This window comes from Rhopilema esculentum, chromosome 6, assembly GCF_057945365.1.
Source record: "Rhopilema esculentum isolate cy_ngs chromosome 6, ASM5794536v1, whole genome shotgun sequence".
Lineage (NCBI taxonomy): Eukaryota > Metazoa > Cnidaria > Scyphozoa > Rhizostomeae > Rhizostomatidae > Rhopilema > Rhopilema esculentum.
In genome coordinates, this window is record NC_142820.1 from 3,024,598 (window position 1) to 3,045,775 (window position 21,178).

General features: G+C 34.4%; 4 protein-coding genes across 5 annotated transcripts; 2 read left to right on the forward strand and 2 right to left on the reverse strand.

The window, feature by feature from the left end:
* Positions 1 to 5: 5 nt before the first annotated feature.
* On the reverse strand, positions 6 to 2,671 carry LOC135686096 (short coiled-coil protein B). Of its 2 annotated transcripts, XM_065202262.2 has the most exons (6): positions 2,532 to 2,671; positions 1,538 to 1,651; positions 888 to 974; positions 664 to 725; positions 342 to 421; positions 6 to 182 (listed from the first exon to the last, which is right to left on the reverse strand). In XM_065202262.2, exons 1-6 carry the CDS (start codon positions 2,620 to 2,622, stop codon positions 155 to 157), a joined length of 462 nt encoding a protein of 153 aa, XP_065058334.1. In that variant the 5' UTR covers positions 2,623 to 2,671; the 3' UTR covers positions 6 to 154. The 2 variants fall into 2 exon arrangements, with proteins under 2 accessions (XP_065058334.1, XP_065058335.1); XM_065202263.2 differs by lacking the exon at positions 1,538 to 1,651 and having other exon boundaries at positions 2,532 to 2,669.
* A 155-nt stretch (positions 2,672 to 2,826) lies between these two features.
* Positions 2,827 to 4,074, forward strand: LOC135686095 (metallo-beta-lactamase domain-containing protein 1-like). Its single transcript, XM_065202261.2, has one exon. It carries the CDS (start codon positions 2,827 to 2,829, stop codon positions 3,424 to 3,426), a length of 600 nt encoding a protein of 199 aa, XP_065058333.2. The 3' UTR covers positions 3,427 to 4,074.
* A 6,229-nt stretch (positions 4,075 to 10,303) lies between these two features.
* LOC135685991 (uncharacterized) lies at positions 10,304 to 15,415 on the forward strand. The gene is made up of 5 exons (XM_089108917.1): positions 10,304 to 10,742; positions 11,932 to 12,017; positions 12,544 to 12,629; positions 14,688 to 14,760; positions 15,031 to 15,415. Exons 1-5 carry the CDS (start codon positions 10,411 to 10,413, stop codon positions 15,156 to 15,158), a joined length of 705 nt encoding a protein of 234 aa, XP_088965043.1. The 5' UTR covers positions 10,304 to 10,410; the 3' UTR covers positions 15,159 to 15,415.
* A 312-nt stretch (positions 15,416 to 15,727) lies between these two features.
* LOC135685990 (nucleoside diphosphate-linked moiety X motif 6) lies at positions 15,728 to 20,876 on the reverse strand. Its single transcript, XM_065202118.2, has 7 exons — positions 20,758 to 20,876; positions 19,911 to 20,255; positions 19,290 to 19,496; positions 18,994 to 19,049; positions 18,247 to 18,298; positions 17,050 to 17,097; positions 15,728 to 16,194 (listed from the first exon to the last, which is right to left on the reverse strand). Exons 2-7 carry the CDS (start codon positions 20,242 to 20,244, stop codon positions 15,872 to 15,874), a joined length of 1,020 nt encoding a protein of 339 aa, XP_065058190.2. The 5' UTR covers positions 20,245 to 20,255; positions 20,758 to 20,876; the 3' UTR covers positions 15,728 to 15,871.
* Between the last annotated feature and the right edge of the window lie 302 nt (positions 20,877 to 21,178).

Consider the following 21,178-nt stretch of genomic DNA (forward strand, 5'->3'; position numbering starts at 1 on the left):
AATGCTTCGACTACATATTTACAAATTAATTAAGCTCTCCAAGCTTTAACTTAAAGCCATACATATTTGAGAAATAATACAACTGCGCACTCATTTAACTGAAATGCTAAAGCATATACCACAGTTCACCTTAAAAGCGCAGGGCCAAGAAGGCTTATCTCTTTTTTGATTGTCTTGTTGATCTGAAATTGGAAAACTGCCATCAAAGTTCTGACAAACAACATTTTTAAATGATGTTGCATTGTACAAACTAAAAGTATGATGTTAATGAAGTAGCTATTCTGAAAGTTGCTTGAAATCAGAAAGGAACCTGTCAAACAAGGAACAAAATGTGACCTTACCCTTTTCTTCCTTTAGTATCACCAGTTGTTTGAAAAACATTGGAAGCAGCCATCAAATTCTCAATATATTGTCCCAAGACCTGTTTCAGAAAAAATAGATTTGATGTACTGCCTTTACTAGAAAGATACAGATAAATTCTAAATCAGGCTTTTCTGTGCTATGTAGTATTATAGCTTCAGCATTGTCCCGGGCTAAGCCATTCACTATTCCCCTGTTAAAAACCCATGGTTACCCTAACAGAAACCATTGTGTCATAATTATTGCCCTTGCCAAAATGTTCTGAATGTACAAACAATGAAGAAAAAAGACAAAAAGTCAAACCTGATTCTCTGATTTTAATTTGAGATTTTCATCCTTTACAGCATCAACTCTTTGAGACAAGTCTGAAATGATAAGTACCCCATAAAGGTAATTAGAATCGTGTTCCACCATAAATAGATTAAGCTGGTTCAGAATTTGTAACAAGGCTAGCAGCAAAAAACATGTAAACGAGTTAGAAAATATGACATGGTTCTGTGTGATAATTTTTAATGGTTTCAAATTACCATCAAGGGTACTTTGCAGAGCCAGGACTTGTTCTATTAATCGTGATCTTTCTTCTTCATTGGCCAAATTTTCTTGTATATCAACACCTAGATGATAAGAAAGTGAAGGTACAGTTTTATATGGCTGCTGAACCAATTGGGAAAATTGAGGCACTCCTGATTACAAGCAAAGAATGACTTACAGCTTCCTTTTGACACCAATATGGTTAAAGGATTTGGGTTTACAACCCCCTCTTCCAATAAATCTTTATTCCAGAATTTATTACAGAAAATTTAAACAATTTTTTAATACTTCACAACACTCTAAAATATAAATTTAGAATTATTGCTTATGAATACAATTGCTTTTTGCATATGTTAAAAGTAACAAACTAAAAGTATGTACAAAGTTTAGAGCCTAAAGAAAAATTAAGGGAAAACTTTAAGAAAGTTACTGGTAAAAAGACCACAAATACTTTCGTAAATTAAAGATAGAAAGTTAGAGCCAGTTTCAGTTAAATGTAGAGCTGAAAGAGCATTTACAAGAGATGTTCATGCATTTTACCAACTTTGAAGACCATGTTATGATATTCTGGCAAAATTAGAACAATTGACTGTTAGTAGATTGCTGCTTAGGTTGAATAATTTAACAGTTTTATCTTGATTCTTACTCTCTGAGCGAAAATCTTTAAATTTCTGATTATTTGCATCACCAAGAACTTTTATAACTGCTTCTCCATCAGAAACTGGTGACTGTCTTTGTAACTCTCCTTTGTGTGATTTTTCTACGATATTTAAAGTTTTATTACAAAGCAACTAAGTTTTATTACAAAGCAACTATATGATTGCTAAATATTATGTTTTCTAAATAATAATCAAAAAATTCCATTGACTAAATAAGAAAACTCAAGAAGTAAAATAAATGATCACATTAAATAGCAGTGAACACTAGAAAAATCACATCCTTATGTTCTATAACTCAACCTCTAAATTTCAGACATCTTGTGACATGAAAGGAAGGATAAGAAAAATTTTCCACAAATACCTCTGTCTTCATACCAGACTGGAAACTTTGTCGCATGCCTGCAATATATTGCCCACACACTCAATTTTCCATACATTTCACATATTAATAACAATACAAATTTCTTAAAAGTGCGTAATTTCAGGCGCACAGTCGCACAGTCAGGCATGTGAACTTGCCCACGCAAGAAACAAAGTTTCCAGTCTGGTCTTCATAACTTACTTATTTCTTTATTTTTCCTGTTTAAAATTTTACAGTATCATTATTACAATCAATCATCATCAAATTTACAATCATCAAAAGTTTTAGCCTAAACAATCGTTATCATGTTTCAAAAATTGATAATGCTCCAGTTATGTCTGCAATAGTTTGAATTTTAACAGATGAGGCATTTGTCTGTTTTCAAATAGGTTTGAAACAAAATATAACCTCCCCCTTCGAAAAATGAATTATCTATATTTTATTTAATGGCCCTTAACTTGATCTTTACTTTATATTATTCGTATTTCGTGGTGTACGTTGTCTTATGTTTTATGATAAATAAATTGTAAAGGAGCCGATTTTGAAAGTGAAAACTGGACTATATTTTAACTGAAACTTTGAATCAGCCAGGCCAACGACATCGTATTCGAAGTACACACCATTAACTTTGAAATATCTGCCATCGGAGCTGTCTGGATCTTGAGTCGAAGTACCTGTGACTGGGATGCTTTCCATCCCGTTAGCGTCCATCAATTAGCAATTTTCTATACATAAAAATCAGTTCAGTTTGAATTTGTTTGCTCTCTTTGATAAAATTTTCCTGACAGCTGTTGCTGTTGGGCTACTGAATGGAAGAGAGGCTACAAAAACATCGACGGCCAGACAGTAAGAACAGCATGCTGAAAGCCATCGAGCAAAGATCTCTGCAGCCTTGACCAGTTTGTGAGAAGGAAAATGTCTTCAGGGAACGACGATTTCAATGTTAAAGTTCTTATTGAAGGCTACAGCTTTGAGGAAAATTCTCAATATAGGGCAACTGGTACATCAACCTTAGTAACTGGTCCAGTTAACATTGTTGTTGACACCGGTGGACCATGGGATAAGCAGAGATTACTCAAGGCCTTAGATGACAACAATGTTAAGCCGGAAAATATAGACTTTGTAGTATGCACTCACGGCCATTCAGATCATGTTGGGAATTTAAATCTATTTACTAATGCCAAGCATATTGTTGGATATGACATTAACTACAAAGATAATTATTATGATCATGATTTTAAAGGAGGCAAACCATACCCCTTATACAAGGAACTGGTGACAGTTATACCTACGCCAGGACACATGCACAATGATGTGAGTGTTGTTGTTCATGCTGCAAATAGTTTTGGAACTGTGGCAATATGTGGCGACTTGTTTGAAAGTCAAGATGATGAGGATTCTTGGAAAGAGTTTAGTGAGTGGCCTGAGGAGCAGGTTAAAAATAGAGATAAGCTGAAGAAAATGGCAAATTTTATTATTCCAGGCCATGGGCCTATGTTTAAGGTTGAACATTAAAGTATTTATTAGAAACTAAACCAAATCTCCCTGTTTTCTTGGCTATTATCACAAATTTGTTTGTCAAACAATTTTAAATGCAGGCAGTAGCAGCGCCACAGAGGACTGGGGGACACGTTTTGGATAAAAATGACATTCCCTGTTGTTAAAGGGGCATGGCTTAAATTTTTTTGGTTTGTCCCCCCCCCCCCCCAGAGCTAAGTGGCTGGCGCCGCCATTGAATGCAAGCTGCTACCAAATTAATTATACCTCATAAATGTGTTTTTATTCATTACTCATAAATAGTAGTCTGCAGAGTAATATAGAGTGGCATGTTCTTTTGGGCTATTAATTATCAATTAAGCATTTGAATCTTCTGCCTTAGGTTTTGAAATACAAGTTGTCTGCCTATGGGCAGTATTCTGTTCTCTCTTTTCAATGTAACAACAATACAGGGCTTGGGTGACAGGTTCTTTCCTATTGGTGTAAACAAACTCAAATGTGGTTTCCAAATTGGCAAATTTTCTCTCTCTCATTAAAGATATGTGAATACAAAGATTGAGACCCTCCTATCATAGATTGAAACCATGCTTTTGTTATTCAGTGAATAGATTTGTAATGTAAAATATATACTTTTTATCCTTTCTCTCACCAAACTTTAGAAACCTTCTCATGGCTCATCCATTTTGAAAATGATGGCTAGGTCCAAGAGTCATTACTAATAAATTTATGAGCATATAATGACTCAGTTTAGGCCATTTAGTTCTTGTTACTAATTTTCATTTATTTTTGTTTGTTTTATACACTACATCATTGTTAGTTTTAAATACCTTATCAATTTAGTTTACTCAAGCGTTTATGACTGTGATATTTCTAATCAACCCAATTTATCACACCATTGTCAGCCTCAAAGCCAATACTTTTTGATCTACTGCTTAATCAATTTGGCAAATTTCATGTTTTCAAAGGTCCTTTGAAAAGATCAGCCACTAAGCAGAAATCATGATACATTATACCTGGACACAGCATGCCTCTCAATTTTAATGAACAGCTTCAGTTGTTTGTTTCACTAAAAGCACCCCTGGATCACTCATATGAATAGGATGCTCATTCAAAGGGGGAGAGGGGATTTCATTCAAGCAGGTACATATTCAAGGAAGTGGGTCATTCACAGTACTTAATGCAGAATATCTGATATTTTCATTCCCCCTACCCCCTTCTGATATTTTCATGCTTCTTTTGCAACCTCTTCCTGTGCATATATACTATTTGAGTTTTGACCCCCCCCCCCTTCTAATTTGCAATTTGACAACAATACACTAATCAGAATACACTGCACACATGATTCTGTATGACATAAAGTATTACACAAGGCAACACTGCAAAATTGACCATTTTTGTAAGGAAAAAAGCGATACAAAAGGTATCTACATATATGTTTACTCTACATTCTACAAACTGACCATAATTGTGGCAATGAATTTGTCTACCTAATTTTATGCCCACTGTGGTGATCGGCATCACACCTATGGTTTAAGTTTTAAACCAATGATCAAAATTTTTTTGAAAGAACACTTTTAAAAAAACATTGAGTGAGTACTCTAACTCCATAAGCCTCCTTCCTCCCATCCATGCAAACATATGCTTTTTAAGAAACCATTACCCCTGTTCTCTGTATGGCCCCATGGGTGACTTTTCAATTGTGAGAAATCAAAGTTAAAGTAAAATCGTAGCAGGGGTAATTGTTTCATCAGTTATAATACCTTTCAGTTTAAACCGATGTTCATTTACGTTCATAAAAGCCCATCAGGTAAAAATTGTTTCTGGTGGCTCAGTCTAAATGCTAGTATATTGATGGTATATTCTAATGTGAGTCACTCACCATGGTACTTTACTGGCACCATTTTCATTGCAGCAAATCAAGAATCACACCACTCTGTAACTAACCCACAACAAATTATGTTTCCTATTTTATTTGTATCTAAGCTCTTTCTGGAGAAAATCCTATAAAATTCACATCAGCCTCCTGTAAATGAATGCATTTCATATTTTACTTTCATAGTTTTACAGTCAAAGCTTAGATCCTAGCAGGGTTGCCAGGTATTAAAAATAGCCAAAGCCAAATCATGCCAGTGAAACATCCAAAATATGCCAAAAATGAAAACAAGGCTATAGAACAATAGAATACGAAGTAATGAAAACGAGACTTCTGTTATTTTTATGACACTTCACTCTTCATTTTTTCCCTAAAAAAGAAACCTGATATTCTCAAAGGAAGTAATCGACCAAAAGGTGCTCCCTTAGATCAGAGGGGTTGAAATCAAAGAAATAATAAATGAAGCAGCTGTTTATAAATTCAAATACTCAGCCAATTTAGAGAATTTTTCAGATTTTTAAGAGAACTTTTGAAAAAGCCAAATTTTTGGGAAAAATCCAAATCATATTTTCAAAGCCAAACCAGTTTTCATAAATCCAAATTTGTGTAATTTGGATAAGAAAAATCCAAACTGGCAACCCTGGATCCTAGTTACATGAATAGAAAAATGTACAGAGGTGTGATTCAATTGTCTAATATTTGACGTGTTTTAAAAAAGAATAGCACCTTTAAAATTGACTTCGAATCTTTTTCATGAGCATGGCAACTTGACCTAAAAGATGAAGACTGCCTCTTTGAAGCGTAACTCTCAGGTGTGTTATGTGCATTCACACAGTAACAATAACAATCAAATTTATTATTAATGTTAAAGTTTTACTTCACCATCGAAAAACCACTGAAAAATCCACTTAGTTTTTAAAAAGCTTTAGGCCATTGTAAATTCTTTATTTGGGGGAGAAGGGACTGCAATCGTGTTGCTGTTGTGCTCTACCTGGGGCTGGGTGCTTTTTTGATAAATTTTCAAATTTTTGAACAAGTAAAACTAAATTATGTTGCACTCACTTTGTTGGCAACTAGGGCCTAAACACCCCCACAGAGCACATTAGATAACAACTTAATTGCTTACACCCTAATAATTTAAAAACAAGTAAAGGAAAATCCAGCCTCAAAAATTGAAAACAGCACCTAGCCTGAACATAAATCTTGTAAAAAAAGATTTACAATTTATAACCTAGCATTTTCTTTTTAGCCTAGATTTTCATCGTGAGCTATCATTTATTGCAGATCTTAAATACTGAGATCGATGGACACAAGAAAGTTTCATTTTATCTGAAAAAATTGAATACCACTGTGCACATAATTAAGTTTTAGGCCTAGATAATGTAAAAAGATCTGACAAAAGACAATGGTAATCCTGCATTACAAGAGATCTGTATATTGGGAAGGATCTAAATTTACAAACATTTGTGAGTTTCTCTGAGCACGAATGGTTCGATGTATATTTTTCGGTAGAACACAACGCAATCTGTATGGCCTCTCGTTTACCAAACTGCCCTTCATCTCTGGAGCTGGACTAATGATTCATAGGTTCATTCTGAGTAAATTTATGATTATAGCTTGATTCGCTAAGATACCAGATTCAAGGTTTCGTTTACAATGCAGCGACTGTAAAGAGTTCATTAAATATTAATAGTAATCTTTGATTCATGGAATACAAATGAAACCCGTCAAATTATTGATAACCCTACTGCTTGGTACGAAGTTGTTATCGATGCGATGAATAGTACTCATTTCAGTCTCTGATCATAAATATACATCATCAGCTGTTCAAATGCATCCTATCCCGTCCATGAAATGCAAAGTTGACATCATGTATATCCGTTCAAAAACTTTCAAAAATCTAATTCCCGACCCTGTTGATTCCATGCATCAAAACAACGATTTTCCTTGGACCATATTACTCGAGGCGGTGTACGGTAGATCAAGACCTTTTTGGAAGAAATTCCGTATATCTGAGCAGCCATTACAACATGCACAGAAAGGCACTACTAATTCATACAAAATTGCACATAGAAATCCAATTGGCCACACAATCAAAAGAGCAAAGAACCACACAATTGTCCACAGCCACTGACAGTTCGCCATCTTCCTTTCCGGTCTTCTCGATCACTTGACAACTCAAAGCCACTTTCTGAATGTCCAGCCCTTTCTGTACACACCCACGAATGCTCCTGTGCAGCAGAGTACAGGCACTATCCTGCCGCTGATCCTGGACCCCCTCTCACCCCGATTGTGGCAGCTGGAATAGAGACAGTTATTTCATTTTAAGTCAATTTTGCGTTTATTGCTACACCTTTTTTAGAAGAACACACTTTATAATAAACACTGAGGCTCAAAAATTGCCCAAAGAATATGAACAAGGCTAGAACGTGCTCAGCTTCAGAGAAATTAAAAAAAAAACAATTCGCATTTTGCAATTTATATTAGGTCATGTCAACAGAACAAAACTATGCAATCTTGTCCATAAACACTAGCAGTCACTGCTTTGTTTTGAAGCTTTACCCAATGAAACGTCTTAGAAACTCTATACAGTATGTAACTTCTCTAAAATTTGCAAAAATTCTCTCTTGAAATAAGAACAATCTTAAGATCATTTGAGCCTAAAATTATCAAATAGTTAAGAACATCGAGGCTCGGCAAAATTATCTGGTTCTTATAAAAAAAGAGTGCATATTTGTAATATAGGTACCTACTTATATCATTTAAGGTCAGTCTTGCGTTAATGATTATATTTGTTCATGATTCCCTTTGTTCAGTATATATTAGTTTGTCGGGTGTTAGTTTTTCATGTTTTCCGGTAACGTAATATTTACTACAGCAAAAGCAAATATTGTAAGCACATCAGTCATCAGTGAGAGCCATCGTGAACACTTCATAAGGAGTAGAAACTTTTATCAGGAACACACAGGCACACGCGCACACACACACACGAATTGTTCGAATTGTACTAGGTCCACGAATTGTACGAAATGTACAAGGTCAACGAAATGTACGAAGATGTACATCTTTTCTTGGAAATTCTATATTACCGAACCAACCAAGAATTTTTTTTGGAAAACTCAAAACTACTTTAGGATCATGGCCTTCCTTCCACTTGATATTTTGAAAAATTTCTTCTATTTCACATTCTCTCTTTTCTAAGTTATGACTCACCGAGATTTTTATGGTTGTGAATAGAAGTAATAGTTGGTGTTTGTATATCTATTTATTTTGAGATTAGCATTTCATCACTCATTGTTATAACCAAAAATATAAAAATATTGACGTTAAGTACTCCAGTTTCTTAGTTATAACCGAGGGGCAAATCACCCCAAGAAAATCTTGTACACCTTTTGTTAAAATCCTATTGTTTTATCTGAAATTCCTAGAAATCCTTTTGTTTTAGGGAAGATCTCGTACGCTATTTGTAAGAGTGAATTGCCCCTCGGTTACAACAGGATTTTTTTTAACGTGCAGTTCTACACAAAATGTGCAGTTCTAAATTTTTTTGTGCAGTTCTAAATTTTTTTGTGCAGCTCTAAAGAAAATCTGAGCAGTTATAAAATTTTACTTTAATAAACAAAAATTCAGGTAAACTGTTGCGGAAAAAACAAACAAAAGTTTAAATGATGAAACACAAAAAGATAATAAAGATGGCACTCAAATCAAAACAGAAACTAGTTTTGAATATAAATTTTACAGTTGTATGGTCGAACAAAACAGACCGACAACTAAATTGGAGACAATTTAACATTTACTTCTCAAGCTGCTGTGCAATTGCTATTTATACCTTGCTTTATCGTCATCAGTTTCGTCCGTCTTATTGGCATAGCTCGAAAAAAGACGATATTAAAGTTTTAAAACATTATATATTACATCGCAATTAAATGTCGCTCCATAAACACAATTTTTTTCAAGATTCTATGTAGTTGACTTTGGTTTCTTGTTATTCTACACCAAGAACTCTCAATGGTTGTCATATGCTCAAAAATTTGGCTTTCCATTATAATGTACTTTATAATTTTGCTTCCAAGTTGAGTTAGAATCTACTTGCTATTTTCTGCAAATTGATAATACATTAGAAATCTATTTCGAAAGATTTTCTTTAAAATGGACGGTTATATTTAGGCCTAAATTATGTTACCGATGCGCATGGCAATTGAACATACTTATTAACAATGTCAAAACCTCTACTTTCAAGTGAGGGGTCTGGAGCAGTAGCGTAGCGAGGGGTAAGGTAGCGGCTATCCCCCCCCCCCCCCCCAATGCACAGAAAGTTGTTGTCTGAAAAAAGTGCAAATCTGCAAAAAAATTAGTTTCTCAGGAGGGGGGGGGGGGGGAGAGTTGATATTTCAGACAAAATTGACATGTTTTAAGGACTGCAAGCAAAGGACTGTAAAAACAATTTAAGCTAATCTGAAGGGCGTGGTCGCATGAATTATATGCTGATCTATATACTGAATTATATACTGAAACAATGCTGAATTCTATACTTTTTTATAATAACGTGCTAATTGAAGTTCAGCCTTGTTCTTCTTTATTTCTTTGAAAATTTGAAGCTGGATTGTTCTTTATTTATCCTTAATTTTTTTGGTGTAAGCGGTGCGATCGCTAGCTATTGTGCTCAAGGGTAGTGTTCAGGTCTCATTTGCCAACAAAGTGAGTTTGAAAATGCATCTAAGTGGGCAAAAACCCCTAGTTTTTTAAATGAAATTTTTAATGGGGTTTCACAGCAATGTTCAAAATCACAATTTACAGTAGTTCAGCCTTAGTTTGTTCTTAATTTGTTCTTAACTTTGACCAACTTTGAGGCTCGTATTCTTATAAGATTGTTCTTTTAAAAAAGAATGTAATATGAAGAAAGTGTTATTTTATTCTCCGGGTCTAAGATATTTTGCCAGCCAACCAATTCCAATTAGCGTGTTTTTTTTGCGAAAAGAATCTATTTTATCTTGCGATCACCAAGGAAATGAATATCAACAATGTTCAAAACGAGGCTGATCTTTAGTGTTAGGGAAGTGTGCTTGTTTTCTCGGTAGGTCACTAGGTTGCATTTGTTGGCAATGTAACGAAGATATGATTTGAACAAAATGACCCATATCCTGGTTGATAGAGGTTATCCTGCAAATATACGACCGCGTCTTGAGAAAGTTAATCACCAATACCTGCGTGGCTTAGATGAGCTGAGGCGTAGGCACAGAAAAGGAGGCATAACACCACAAGAATTTGAAGAGATAAGGGCATCTTCCAGGCAGTCTTGGACTTCTGAATGCGAGGATCAAGATCCTTCTCGAAGTGGATTTCAGACAACTTATTCATCATTTCATCATTATAGAAAAGAGCCGGAATGTGACGGGGCAAAATATAGATCAAAATCTCGACCAACTTCACCTCACAGGAAGCATAGACCTCACCCACAAAGGTTTAAAACTTTACTTTTCAATAGCAACCTTAAAGCCATGATTTAAATATTTACTGAGATGAATAAGCTTTAGAAAGTTGAAATGTAGCTATCGCATTAAAATAGTGTTAAAAAAAGTAATAAGAAGGAGATGTCGTTTTGTAGTATAAGATTTATTCAGCTCCATTTCTCGAAGCCTTTTTCCTCGTATTTTTACCATTCGATTTGAAATGATTTAATCCACCCACCAAAAAGTTATGATTGCATTTTCATTAATCTTTAACGAGGACTTAAGTAAGTCTGTTGCCGGGAGCTTTTATGATACCCTAATTAAATTGATTATATTATAATAAATTATAAAGGCAAAAGTTCAATGTCATTTCTAGCTTGAATGTTAACATAAATGTCTATGTTTTCTTGTGCTACTTTTATAAATTAATCATAAGATTAAACCACGGTATAAAATATTCATTGCATGTTATGCACTTAAGCATTATAATTTATAATCCTAGCGCTCTATTTTTAACAATGTTACACCTGTTTAAACTAAAATCTGTTGATGGGAGGTTCTTGGATAAAATTTGGGTAGGCGTTTGCAGAGAGCATATTCAATGTGGTACTGTTGGCTAGATTAATTTTCACAAAAATTTGTATCCTTGGCCAAATTAATATTAAAAAAAGTGTGGCCCTTGATCGATACATAGAATACCTGGGGGGTTGGGTGTGGTGCCTTAGCCCCCCCCCCCCTATAAAACTTACAAAGTATAAGTAAAGTACTTTTATTTTGCAAAATATGGCTGTTGTTACACTTATTTATCAGGGCTGCCCCCCCCAAGTAAAACATTGAATTTCAGTCTTTGCCCTTTATGGCTAGATTAATCTTCAAGCCATTCAATTTGATTTCTCAAAATTGTTGGTTTGAACCTGGAAATTTCATAGGTGGAAAAGTATACCCTTGCTTGCAGCACATCCCCTGGTACCTTTACTACAGAAGAATCTTCCTTTTGGTTGAAAGCATTTACAGTTTGATGTTAGAATTTCCAAAAAGATTAATATTCAAGAATTTATTTTTTTATTTCTTATTCCTTTCCAAACAATCATGACAAAATTCATTTTAGCTTAAAGTAGCGTTTTATTATTATCAAAAAAATATTAATGCATGAAATGTATTCTTTGTATTTAAAATTAGGACTACCTTAACTTTTTTTAGAAAATACATAACATTGGAAATGAAAGAAGCACCAGGTTTTCAGAACAGTTTTGCATCCAATTTTAAGCATCAGGAGCCTTACACTGGTAGATATGAATGATCTTTTCTCTAAGATTATATTATTGCCAGCTCTCTATATCCTATATGCTGCAAGATTCATTGTTCTTTGTTAGTATTTCTATCATTCTTTCTATTGTTCTTTCAACCATAAATCCTGATCAGCTCAATTTGGGATACTTTGCAACTTTAGACGTATTTCACATCATAGGAATGTGTTATCATCATCATAATCACTAGAGATTATGCCAGGTCCTTTTAACTTTAGGATCAAAACCTAGCAGTTGAATTTTAGGCAACCAATGGAGAAATTAATTGCACATGTTAGTATTTGATTGATTTTTATTAATTAGTAAATCATTGAGCTGTTACCCCTGAAGATGTTCCTATGTCAAAATTTTATTGTAATTATCTATAGCGAGCTCCAGGCAAAATTCAAAGACTATTTAATCTTTTCATGTGCATTTTTAATGTTACTTTTATTTGCTCCTCTTACCTCAGATTGGTTATTTTTATTGCTTATTTGAAACTGCATGAAAATTACTTTGCTTCTAGTGGGGAAGCCTTATGAAAAAGATGACATTTACACTGAAAAGAAGTTGTATTACAGCACACCAACATATGATGAGCTAAAAGCACAGGTAGACAATTATGAGTCAAATCTTTATGTCTATCAAATTCTAAATGGTTTCAAGTATACTGAAACTCAGTGGCAGAATTTGTGGGGGTATGGGGGGTGATCGCCCCCCTCCCAGGAAAGAATTTGTTGACAAATCTGAGACTTTGTTGGTAAATTTAAATCTGGTTTTGGTTGAAACAAACTTCGTTTGCTCATGGCAAAAATTTTTGATGGCAAACCTTGGCAGTCCTGCCGACAAACCCAAAGTTAGGGGTCTGGAACGCAGGCTAACGCTTCTCAGCTTTTGATTTGACAATCAGGTTTCCCTCATCAGCAGTAGACAAGTGAGTATATCAATCACTAGCAATCCCTTCTATTGTTTTTTCTACACCAAAAATGGCCAAAACACTCATCAGGGAGGAGGCTCAGCAGGGAGGTGGCGAAACTCAAATCCAGTTGCACAACTGTGAATTTTAGATGTCCCAAAAGCTAGCATAACTCACATCCAGAATAAACTCATATCCACAACAAAAATTTATCAACAAAATAAATAAGCCGAAAGAGGGACCTTGCGAATGTTTCAAAAAGTAGAAGAAGAAATCAGGGATGTAGTGGTGGGGGGGGGGGGCTCAGGGGAACATGGCTTGTGCTTGGACTTAGGCAAGAGCCATGCAATGCAAAGAAAGCTGTTAAGAATTGTTACTTTACTACAGGTCAGCTATTGACGATTAAACCAGAAAAGAAAAAGAGAGCAACTGACAGATTTTAACGCATTTGCAAACTTTTCATGCATTAAATATACAGAAACTATGATAACCAAAAATGTGTCCATTCAAATTACTACCAATGGGTCATTAGTTTTAAAAAAAATTCTTTCTTATCAATGCTATAAATATATTTTATGCATTTTCTGGCCATATTTAGAATATCATATTTAAAAAAAATTTCTCGCTGCAAACCATGGTGGCGGCTTTCACTGAACCATTGAGCAATATAATCATTCCCTCCCTCACTTGCAATGAAGTTTCCCCCGGCCCATGGAATTATTTGTAACAAATAAGCAAGGTGAGCCAGTTACATGGTACACAAACAATAGGAAGCTATAATAGTTTAACCGTGGATACAGACTGACTACAGTCTAGTTATATACAAATGATTGAAAATTGTCTCAATTGAAAACTGCATTGTTAGCCAGTATTTAATAAGGAACCAATCAGCAGTGTCATTTTTTGAGCAGCAGACTTGTATTATGGTGGATTTCCACTTCCAGTATTGACAGATAATGGTATTTAGTAAAAGCATGCACAGATGATATTTTGACATTCAAGAATAGTGGCTTGCAATACCTCTCTTTGCGTTTTTTCGCGTTTTTCATCAGGACAACTTTTTGCATGGAATTTGTACCATTTGACCTCTCAACTAATCATATTCGAAGCATTACGATTACATCATAACTTCAGCAACAAGCTGTGCTTCATACTTAGTGAAAGTCATACTGAAATACTTAAAATAGTATTTCTTATCAAAAAGTGGAAGCAGACAAAGTTGTAGAGCCCCATTGCAAAAGCCAGAAATAAGCCCTGTTTTTCTTGTAGCTTTTGTTTTTGGAAGAATGTTTCGCAAAAGCCTCTCTTGTACATTTCATAGCAACAGGTCCCCGGCTGGAACTGTACTAATGCATAAGTCAAATCTCACCTATGCTAGTGCCAAAGATAGCAGAGGTGAATTATGTTCTATTTGGCTTGCAAAGCACTTGCATAGGTCAAGCAAGTTATAGACCAGATAAATGCCTAGAATTGCATCCAGACAGTTCTGTGCAGAGGCCGAAAGACACTCAGTCAAGAACGGAAGTTGCTTATGAATTTGACAAAAAACTTGTTTATTAAAGATTTTCATTGTTTCAATTTTAGTTTTCTTGCTGTAAAAATCAGTCCTATGTTTCTGCATAGGTTGCTGTAGTCTGGATCTACCTAATGATGACCTTGATCTTTTCATAGGAGTTGAGAAAAAACTTTTTTAGTCTCTAACTGAAACCACAAAAAAGGAGCAAAATGGTACTTATTCTTCAATATTCTTATAGGAATTGGTTTACCATACAAAACCTGAAGCTGATGTCTCTTTGCACCGTTGGCTCAAAAAGTCTGGGGTAGAAGGTCAGGAATACTTTCCTCTTAAACTAAGAATGTTAGTGATAAGACCAACTTCCATTAAGAAAAGTTTGAATTGTATTTAAACTGTGATGTGAAGCTGTTTGAAATGAATAGCCAACAGAAATGGAAGAAGAGAGCCTAAAACAAGTTACTTATTTATAGTTTTTTCTTATTGATAGTTTATTTTATTTACACTTTGCTACTAATTTTCTAGCAATTTCACCAAGTAAAAACAAATTTTAAATCTCAAATAAATATCTTATATTATTCCAGAGAAAGAAATCTCCCAAAGGCGACGTTATAAGTTATCTAAAGATCTGAAAATTCCTGCAGAAACAAATTCAAGGTACCTTGGAAAATTGAGCCCACAAAGATATATTCTTGGCAAATATGGAAGTTAAAACTGACTAAAACAGTGAAAGGTAATTTAGCTTTATCAGTGAGCAGGATACTTGCTATCAGGTGATAGGTTGAGAGGCTGTCCTCCTTATACAGTCTTGGAGAACTCCATTGTCAATATTTTGATCTTCATTTCATCCGAAACATAAATGGATAGTAACGTTACATCCTTCTGATATGATAATGATTCATGATGATTTGATTTAAAATTAAATCTTAATTTTATTTTATTTATTAGATAATAATTTTCTATGCAGAATCTTAATTTATTCTTATGGCAATACTTGTCATTCTAGAAATTTTACATTTGTACTGCTTCCTTCTTTCTTACATCAAATTTGCAAATATTTCAGTGCAAAATAATATTAAAAGTCAACATTTTGACGATAAAATTGCTGTGGTTACAAAAAAGCAATTTTTTAAGTGCATAAATATTTGGATGAATATCCTCCATCTTATCCTCCAATGAAAATTTATTTTCAAATTTCACCATGACTTAGTAGTAACCCCAGTTATGAATTTATTGAAACAACAACAAAAAGACCAATCGGATAAACAATAAACCCACATCTTGGTAGATAAAACATTATTAAATAAAGTAATTTAACAATTTTTCCTAAAATCTATTACAATACAAGTCAGAGTTGGTCAAAGCTAAAAACTTTAAAGATAAATGTCTACTACAAAGATTGGAAAATTGCACACTTTAGACTACTTAGCATTTAAATGGTCTGTGAAAAACCTTAAATTTTTTATCATATGGTGGCACCCAACTGGTCATTTCATGGGGACTAATGCAAACATCATCAAATTCACCATCTAAGCCTTGGATAGCTAAGGATGCCACTAGTTTAGTCATTGGTGTTGCTTCATCTGTAGTTTGTAAATGTTCCAAAGGAAGCCACTCGCATTTCATGATTTCTTTCGGGCATATAGTTATGTTAAAGGACAAAGGATGCAGGTGACAAATGAAGTAAAGATCTGACTGATCAAAAGACATAATATGTTGTTGTCGAAAGGCAAGCAGTGACTTGAATTCTAGGAGTAAGAGAGAACAGTGCACAAAACGTTGTCATAAAAAGTATTTTATTTTAGAGGAAACAGAATTCAAAATATACATTGTGGTGCCTTTGACAGTTCTAAGTTGCTTTTTTGGGTTTCGGTTTGGATGTGATTATAAGGCAAAAATGTGTTCAAAGTGACAAGGATAATAGCATATAAAAGGACTCACAAAGGCTTGAAATCAACGGTCTCAATTTTAACAGAATAGTGTGATGGAGGTTGCTGATACAGTGTCAGATTTTCCCTTCATGGTATATATTAGTAATTTAGATATCAGGAAATCGGCCTGTGGTACATGCTTCTGGAACTTAACAAAACATCAACCCTCCAAAATATTATAATAGGGACTAAGGAAAACATCATAAAATTCACTGTCTAAGGCTCGGCTGGCTAAGGAAGCCACTAGTTTAGTCATTGGTGTTGCTTCATTTGTAGTTTGTAAAGGTTCCAAAGAAAGTCATTCACATTTCACGATTTCTTTGGGGCATAGTTATATCAAAGGTCAAAGGATGCAGGTGACAAATGAAGTAAAAATCAGCAAGTGAAAATTGCACCAGACTTTTTGTTTAGAATGTATGGACTAATACTAATTTCAAATTAAATCAGTGAAAAAAGGGAGATATTCCTTTACAATGGTGCAGAAAATCTGAGAGGTGGCTTTGCAATACATGTAAGATTATTCAATAGGTTTTAGAAATTCCTATTTGGTGTATGTTGTGATTATACATACACCAAACAGGATACAACCAAAAGCTTCAACACTAGATGACATTAAATTGAAACAGCCAACAGCTGCACAAAGTGTACTTGGAACAAGAAGAGCAAGCTTACCAGAGTAAATTCCAGTTTCCTCTTTCACCTCCCGAATAGCAGTGTCTCCTGTTAATAGAATGTCCTTGAAGTACAAAACTTTTAAACTAATTATTTTACTAGATGTGATAAGATGCGACTAGAAGAACAGGATTCGGTAAAATATACTGTGACTAATTTTATGAGTGAGTTACACTACCAAGACAGAACTAAAACAAGTAACCAGTGACTCTGTACATCATTGCTCTATGAACTGATATACCTAGTCAAATCAAAGAATTATGTCTTAACACACACACAAAGGACCCCCCCCCCCCCTCCTTAAGAGGCTATTTCTTTTAATCATTTCAGTATTTTAAGGTTTATAGTCCTTCTATGCTAAGTGTAAAACAGTTACAAAGAAACTTAAAAGGGTAGGGCTTGCAGTTCTGATTCAAATAGGCTGTTTATATTAGTAAGATATATTCTATATATTAACAGAATTCAACCTACACAAAGAACAATGAAACCAAGATCCAATCATCGTCTGAAAATTAGCTCATGGTCTAAATTCAAGTTAACTTGAAATAGTGTGAAATAGCATGCGAGAAAGCGGGAGCTAACTCACAATTAACCCATGTACAGATTTGGTTTCCACTTGAGATTGAATTAAGTATGGAAATACAGGATATCGCATTTATTTGAGTTTTGCAGCTATGGCAGGTTCCTTACAAGAGAAACTACTTTATTTATACATTGAAGAAAATGTAGAAAAGAAAATATTTTTGTTATTTTTGTTTGCGGTATGAAAAATCTACCAAAAACAGAACTTTTTGGTGAATACCACCGCTCTCTTTTTTCAAAACTGATAATTTTTATTAAAGAAAACTGTTTTCAGCATCTAAAGTAATGCTCAGTTAAAATGGGTTGCGCAAGAACCTTGGTGCAAATGGTTCCACATTCCCCTCCCACACATCAGCTTCTTTTGATGTCTCTCAACTTGATGTGTTATCTCAAGTTAACTCATGAGTTTAAAATAAAAACTTTTGTTTCCAAGCTCATGAGATAACTTAGTTAACACAAGTTAATTTTCATGAGATAATTTTTAATGAGATTTTCCACTATGAGTTAATTTTTAACCCATCTGAGATCCCAAAATATCCTAAATTAACGCACATTAACCAAGCCTTAAGTGATTGGGCATTTCTGACAAGGTTAAGACAATCTCTTAAGATGTACCTATATCTTCATTTGGCTCTGAGAAACCGCCAGGAAACTTCCACATCTGAGTCTATGAAAAAAGTTTAATTTGAAAAAAAAATATAAAAATTCTTTCTGATAAAATTTCTTTTAGTATGGAAATACCTTACAAGCCAACATCCAATTGAGGATAAGAAGAATGCATATGCATAGCGTTTAATACACTAGATAATTGAACATCATACTTAGTTGCATCATCTATAACTTGCCAATTTCCATGAAAAGATAGTCAATTGACAATCAATGTTTCACAAATTGGTAAAAGCCATTAAAACCGCCAACATATATACCCCCAACTGTCAGCTATATTATTTCAAAGATCTCATTTTTTGAATAAATGAGACCAATGACAGGTAACCCACTGTCTGCAAGCTAAAAAGTGGTCAATTAGCAAACTTTCAAGCTTGCTAACAAAGAGGCAGCACCAGCTAGCCCCGATTTTTTAAACAGTTTTTCTATTTTGTGGGAATCTCCAGAAATAGAAGAACAGCCATACCAGTGTAGGAGCCATCATAAATTTGACCTCAAAGCAAACAATTTGGCCTCTCCCTGTTACAGAGGAAAGACATTAATTTGCAGGGTACTATCAAAATCCTGTACTGGCCTTTATGGCTAATATTTAACACAGGGACTGTGATAAGTGATGTTTGATGGTTTTAATCAACTTTTCTACAAACAAGAAAATTTTCAATTCTTCATAATCAAATCAAACTGCATATAGCTTACTTTGCCTTTATCTTGAACAACCAGAGCTTCACGAGTTTCTTCATTTAAAACAAGTCCTGTAAAATTATGGCTTGGTTAAAATTAATATTTTTTTATAATTTGTGATTAATATTAATCAGCTGGAAACATGTAAACCAATTATGTCATGATGATATAAAACAATATGCCTGGACACTCTCGTGAAATGTAAATAATAAAATTATATGTATTGAAACAATTTGAAAGAGGATTTCATTGCTAACTAAACCATTAAAGTACATAAAGTACATCTGCCCTAAGACGAAAACAATCTTTACCTGACACACCAACTGTATGAAAAGCATAGAGAGGCATTTTGTCTTCTTCATCAATAGGTAGCCATTTCTTCATCATAATGTAATTCTGTTTGGCATGGTGAAGCTTGAAGCCAATGGAGTATAAATCTGCAACTACAGCACTATGTTCTACAGGTATCTTCACCCAAATACCTCTCCTGCCTTCCCTGATCCATTCATTGAGACGCTCTGAAAAAAATTCAAGATTTTGATGGATTAACATATTATACCTCCTTTACTTCCATACGCAATTCTGGAAATCATCTACTCAACATTTGCAATTTGCAACTGATATACTTTAACAGCTGAAAGAGAAATTAGGACTGGATTATCTAGTATCATCTAGTGGGCAGTTGGGTCCCCTTCTGAGGTCAATTTCTATTGTGAATATTCTACGAACAGATAGGGGGAAATGGTCCTTCTAAGAATACCTCTTCTATTATCCCTCTTGCCTTAAAATGAAGAAGACACACACAAAATAAATGGCAAAGTGTATATAATAAAACATGAAATATAGATGTGAGACAAAAAGACAATCAGGTTGGTTGGAATGAAAAGCACCCAGTTAGAATAGTCGATAGTAGTTGCTAAGTTTGCTAATACCTGAAAATTCTTCTAAAAAGATCCCTCTGTCTTTATCTAATAATAAAGTTGGACTGAGGTCAAGAACAACTCCCCCAAAGCGTGTCAATTTCCAGCTCCATTCAAGGCCTCCATAGGTTACCAGTGTTCTATTTACCAGCTTGTTGGTCTCAGATGGAACTTTACCATCAAGAAATGAATGTTTTCTTGGTGGAACTAGTCTGCTTCTTTTTGGGGTATTCACTAGAAAAACTGTATAGAACCGGGTTTTTCCAAGGTTCAATGGTGTAGTTCTTTTGAAGCAGCCACAACATATTGCTGTATTAGGCTTTGTTAATAGCTTTTTCAAAATCATTCTTGCTGGAGCTAAAAATAATACAAGTTTGCCTTGAAATTTATTAATCAATATTAAAAGCTACAAGCCTCAAGAAAATTATGCAACTCTTTATTAATTTATATGACTTTCAATAATGACGAACTGATTATGGTCTGTAGTATACAGCATTCACTGGGAATATTGTTTAGGCCCAAATATTCGACTGGCTTTGGCGATTATATAAGAAATTCTAAATGGAATTTATAAAACTTCTGAATACTTTTAGTGATATCATAGTCAATTAAAAAATGTGTATTATTTTTGGCACATTCTAAAGAAATAGGCGACGCATTCCTAGATGAAGCAAAGTAGACTGGTTTCTGCAATGTTAAGGTTGAATATTATCCAGCAAGCTTCTAAAAGTTCGAATCTGATTGAACACCAACTGTAAGTTTCTGCATTGCAGCAACGGTTAGCTATTCTGATAAATACTACGGCATAAACAGCATCCCTCTAAAATTAAATCTACTAACTTTTAAACATTCAACAAACCTTTATAAGAAAGAAACCTGAAGAATTATATGTTTGTGGCTGGAATCACCAAGGATAAATTCACCGAGAGTAAAGGTTTACCCTATCTCAATCCGAGGCTGCCTTGAGAAAGCCGGGAAAGCTGAAAATTATATATCGTAGTAAAAAATGATGGGAAAGAAAAATCAGCAGGTAGCAGGTTTTGTAAAAAGAATAATTTGCGCATACATTGTAGGAATTTGAAATAAAAAAAGAGATTTTGGTTTGATTCATTGTCACACAAATGGGTACCGCGACCGCGACATTTAAATTTTACACGGCAAGGACAGACCGCGGAGAATATTTTGAGTTGAGTAAGCTAAGAATTTCCGGGAGGGGGTCATCCATAAAGTACTTACACACTCAGGGGGAGGGGGAGTCGATCAAAATTGTACGCTTGCAT

Excerpts from the sequence above, each read along its gene's own strand:
- LOC135686096 (XM_065202262.2), bottom strand. The coding sequence starts at position 2,622 with ATGGACGCTAACGGGATGGAAAGCATCCCAGTCACAGGTACTTCGACT. Across the intron at positions 1,652-2,531 it reads CAGATATTTCAAAGTTAATG|AAAAATCACACAAAGGAGAG; the intron begins GTGTGTACTTCG and ends TAAATATCGTAG. Across the intron at positions 422-663 it reads AATTAAAATCAGAGAATCAG|GTCTTGGGACAATATATTGA; the intron begins GTTTGACTTTTT and ends TTTCTGAAACAG.
- LOC135686095 (XM_065202261.2), top strand. The coding sequence starts at position 2,827 with ATGTCTTCAGGGAACGACGATTTCAATGTTAAAGTTCTTATTGAAGGC.
- LOC135685991 (XM_089108917.1), top strand. The coding sequence starts at position 10,411 with ATGACCCATATCCTGGTTGATAGAGGTTATCCTGCAAATATACGACCG. Across the intron at positions 10,743-11,931 it reads CATAGACCTCACCCACAAAG|AAAATACATAACATTGGAAA; the intron begins GTTTAAAACTTT and ends AACTTTTTTTAG. Across the intron at positions 12,630-14,687 it reads ATGATGAGCTAAAAGCACAG|GAATTGGTTTACCATACAAA; the intron begins GTAGACAATTAT and ends ATATTCTTATAG.
- LOC135685990 (XM_065202118.2), bottom strand. The coding sequence starts at position 20,244 with ATGATTTTGAAAAAGCTATTAACAAAGCCTAATACAGCAATATGTTGT. Across the intron at positions 19,050-19,289 it reads TCATACAGTTGGTGTGTCAG|GACTTGTTTTAAATGAAGAA; the intron begins GTAAAGATTGTT and ends ATAATTTTACAG. Across the intron at positions 18,299-18,993 it reads TTGTTCAAGATAAAGGCAAA|ACTCAGATGTGGAAGTTTCC; the intron begins GTAAGCTATATG and ends CTTTTTTCATAG.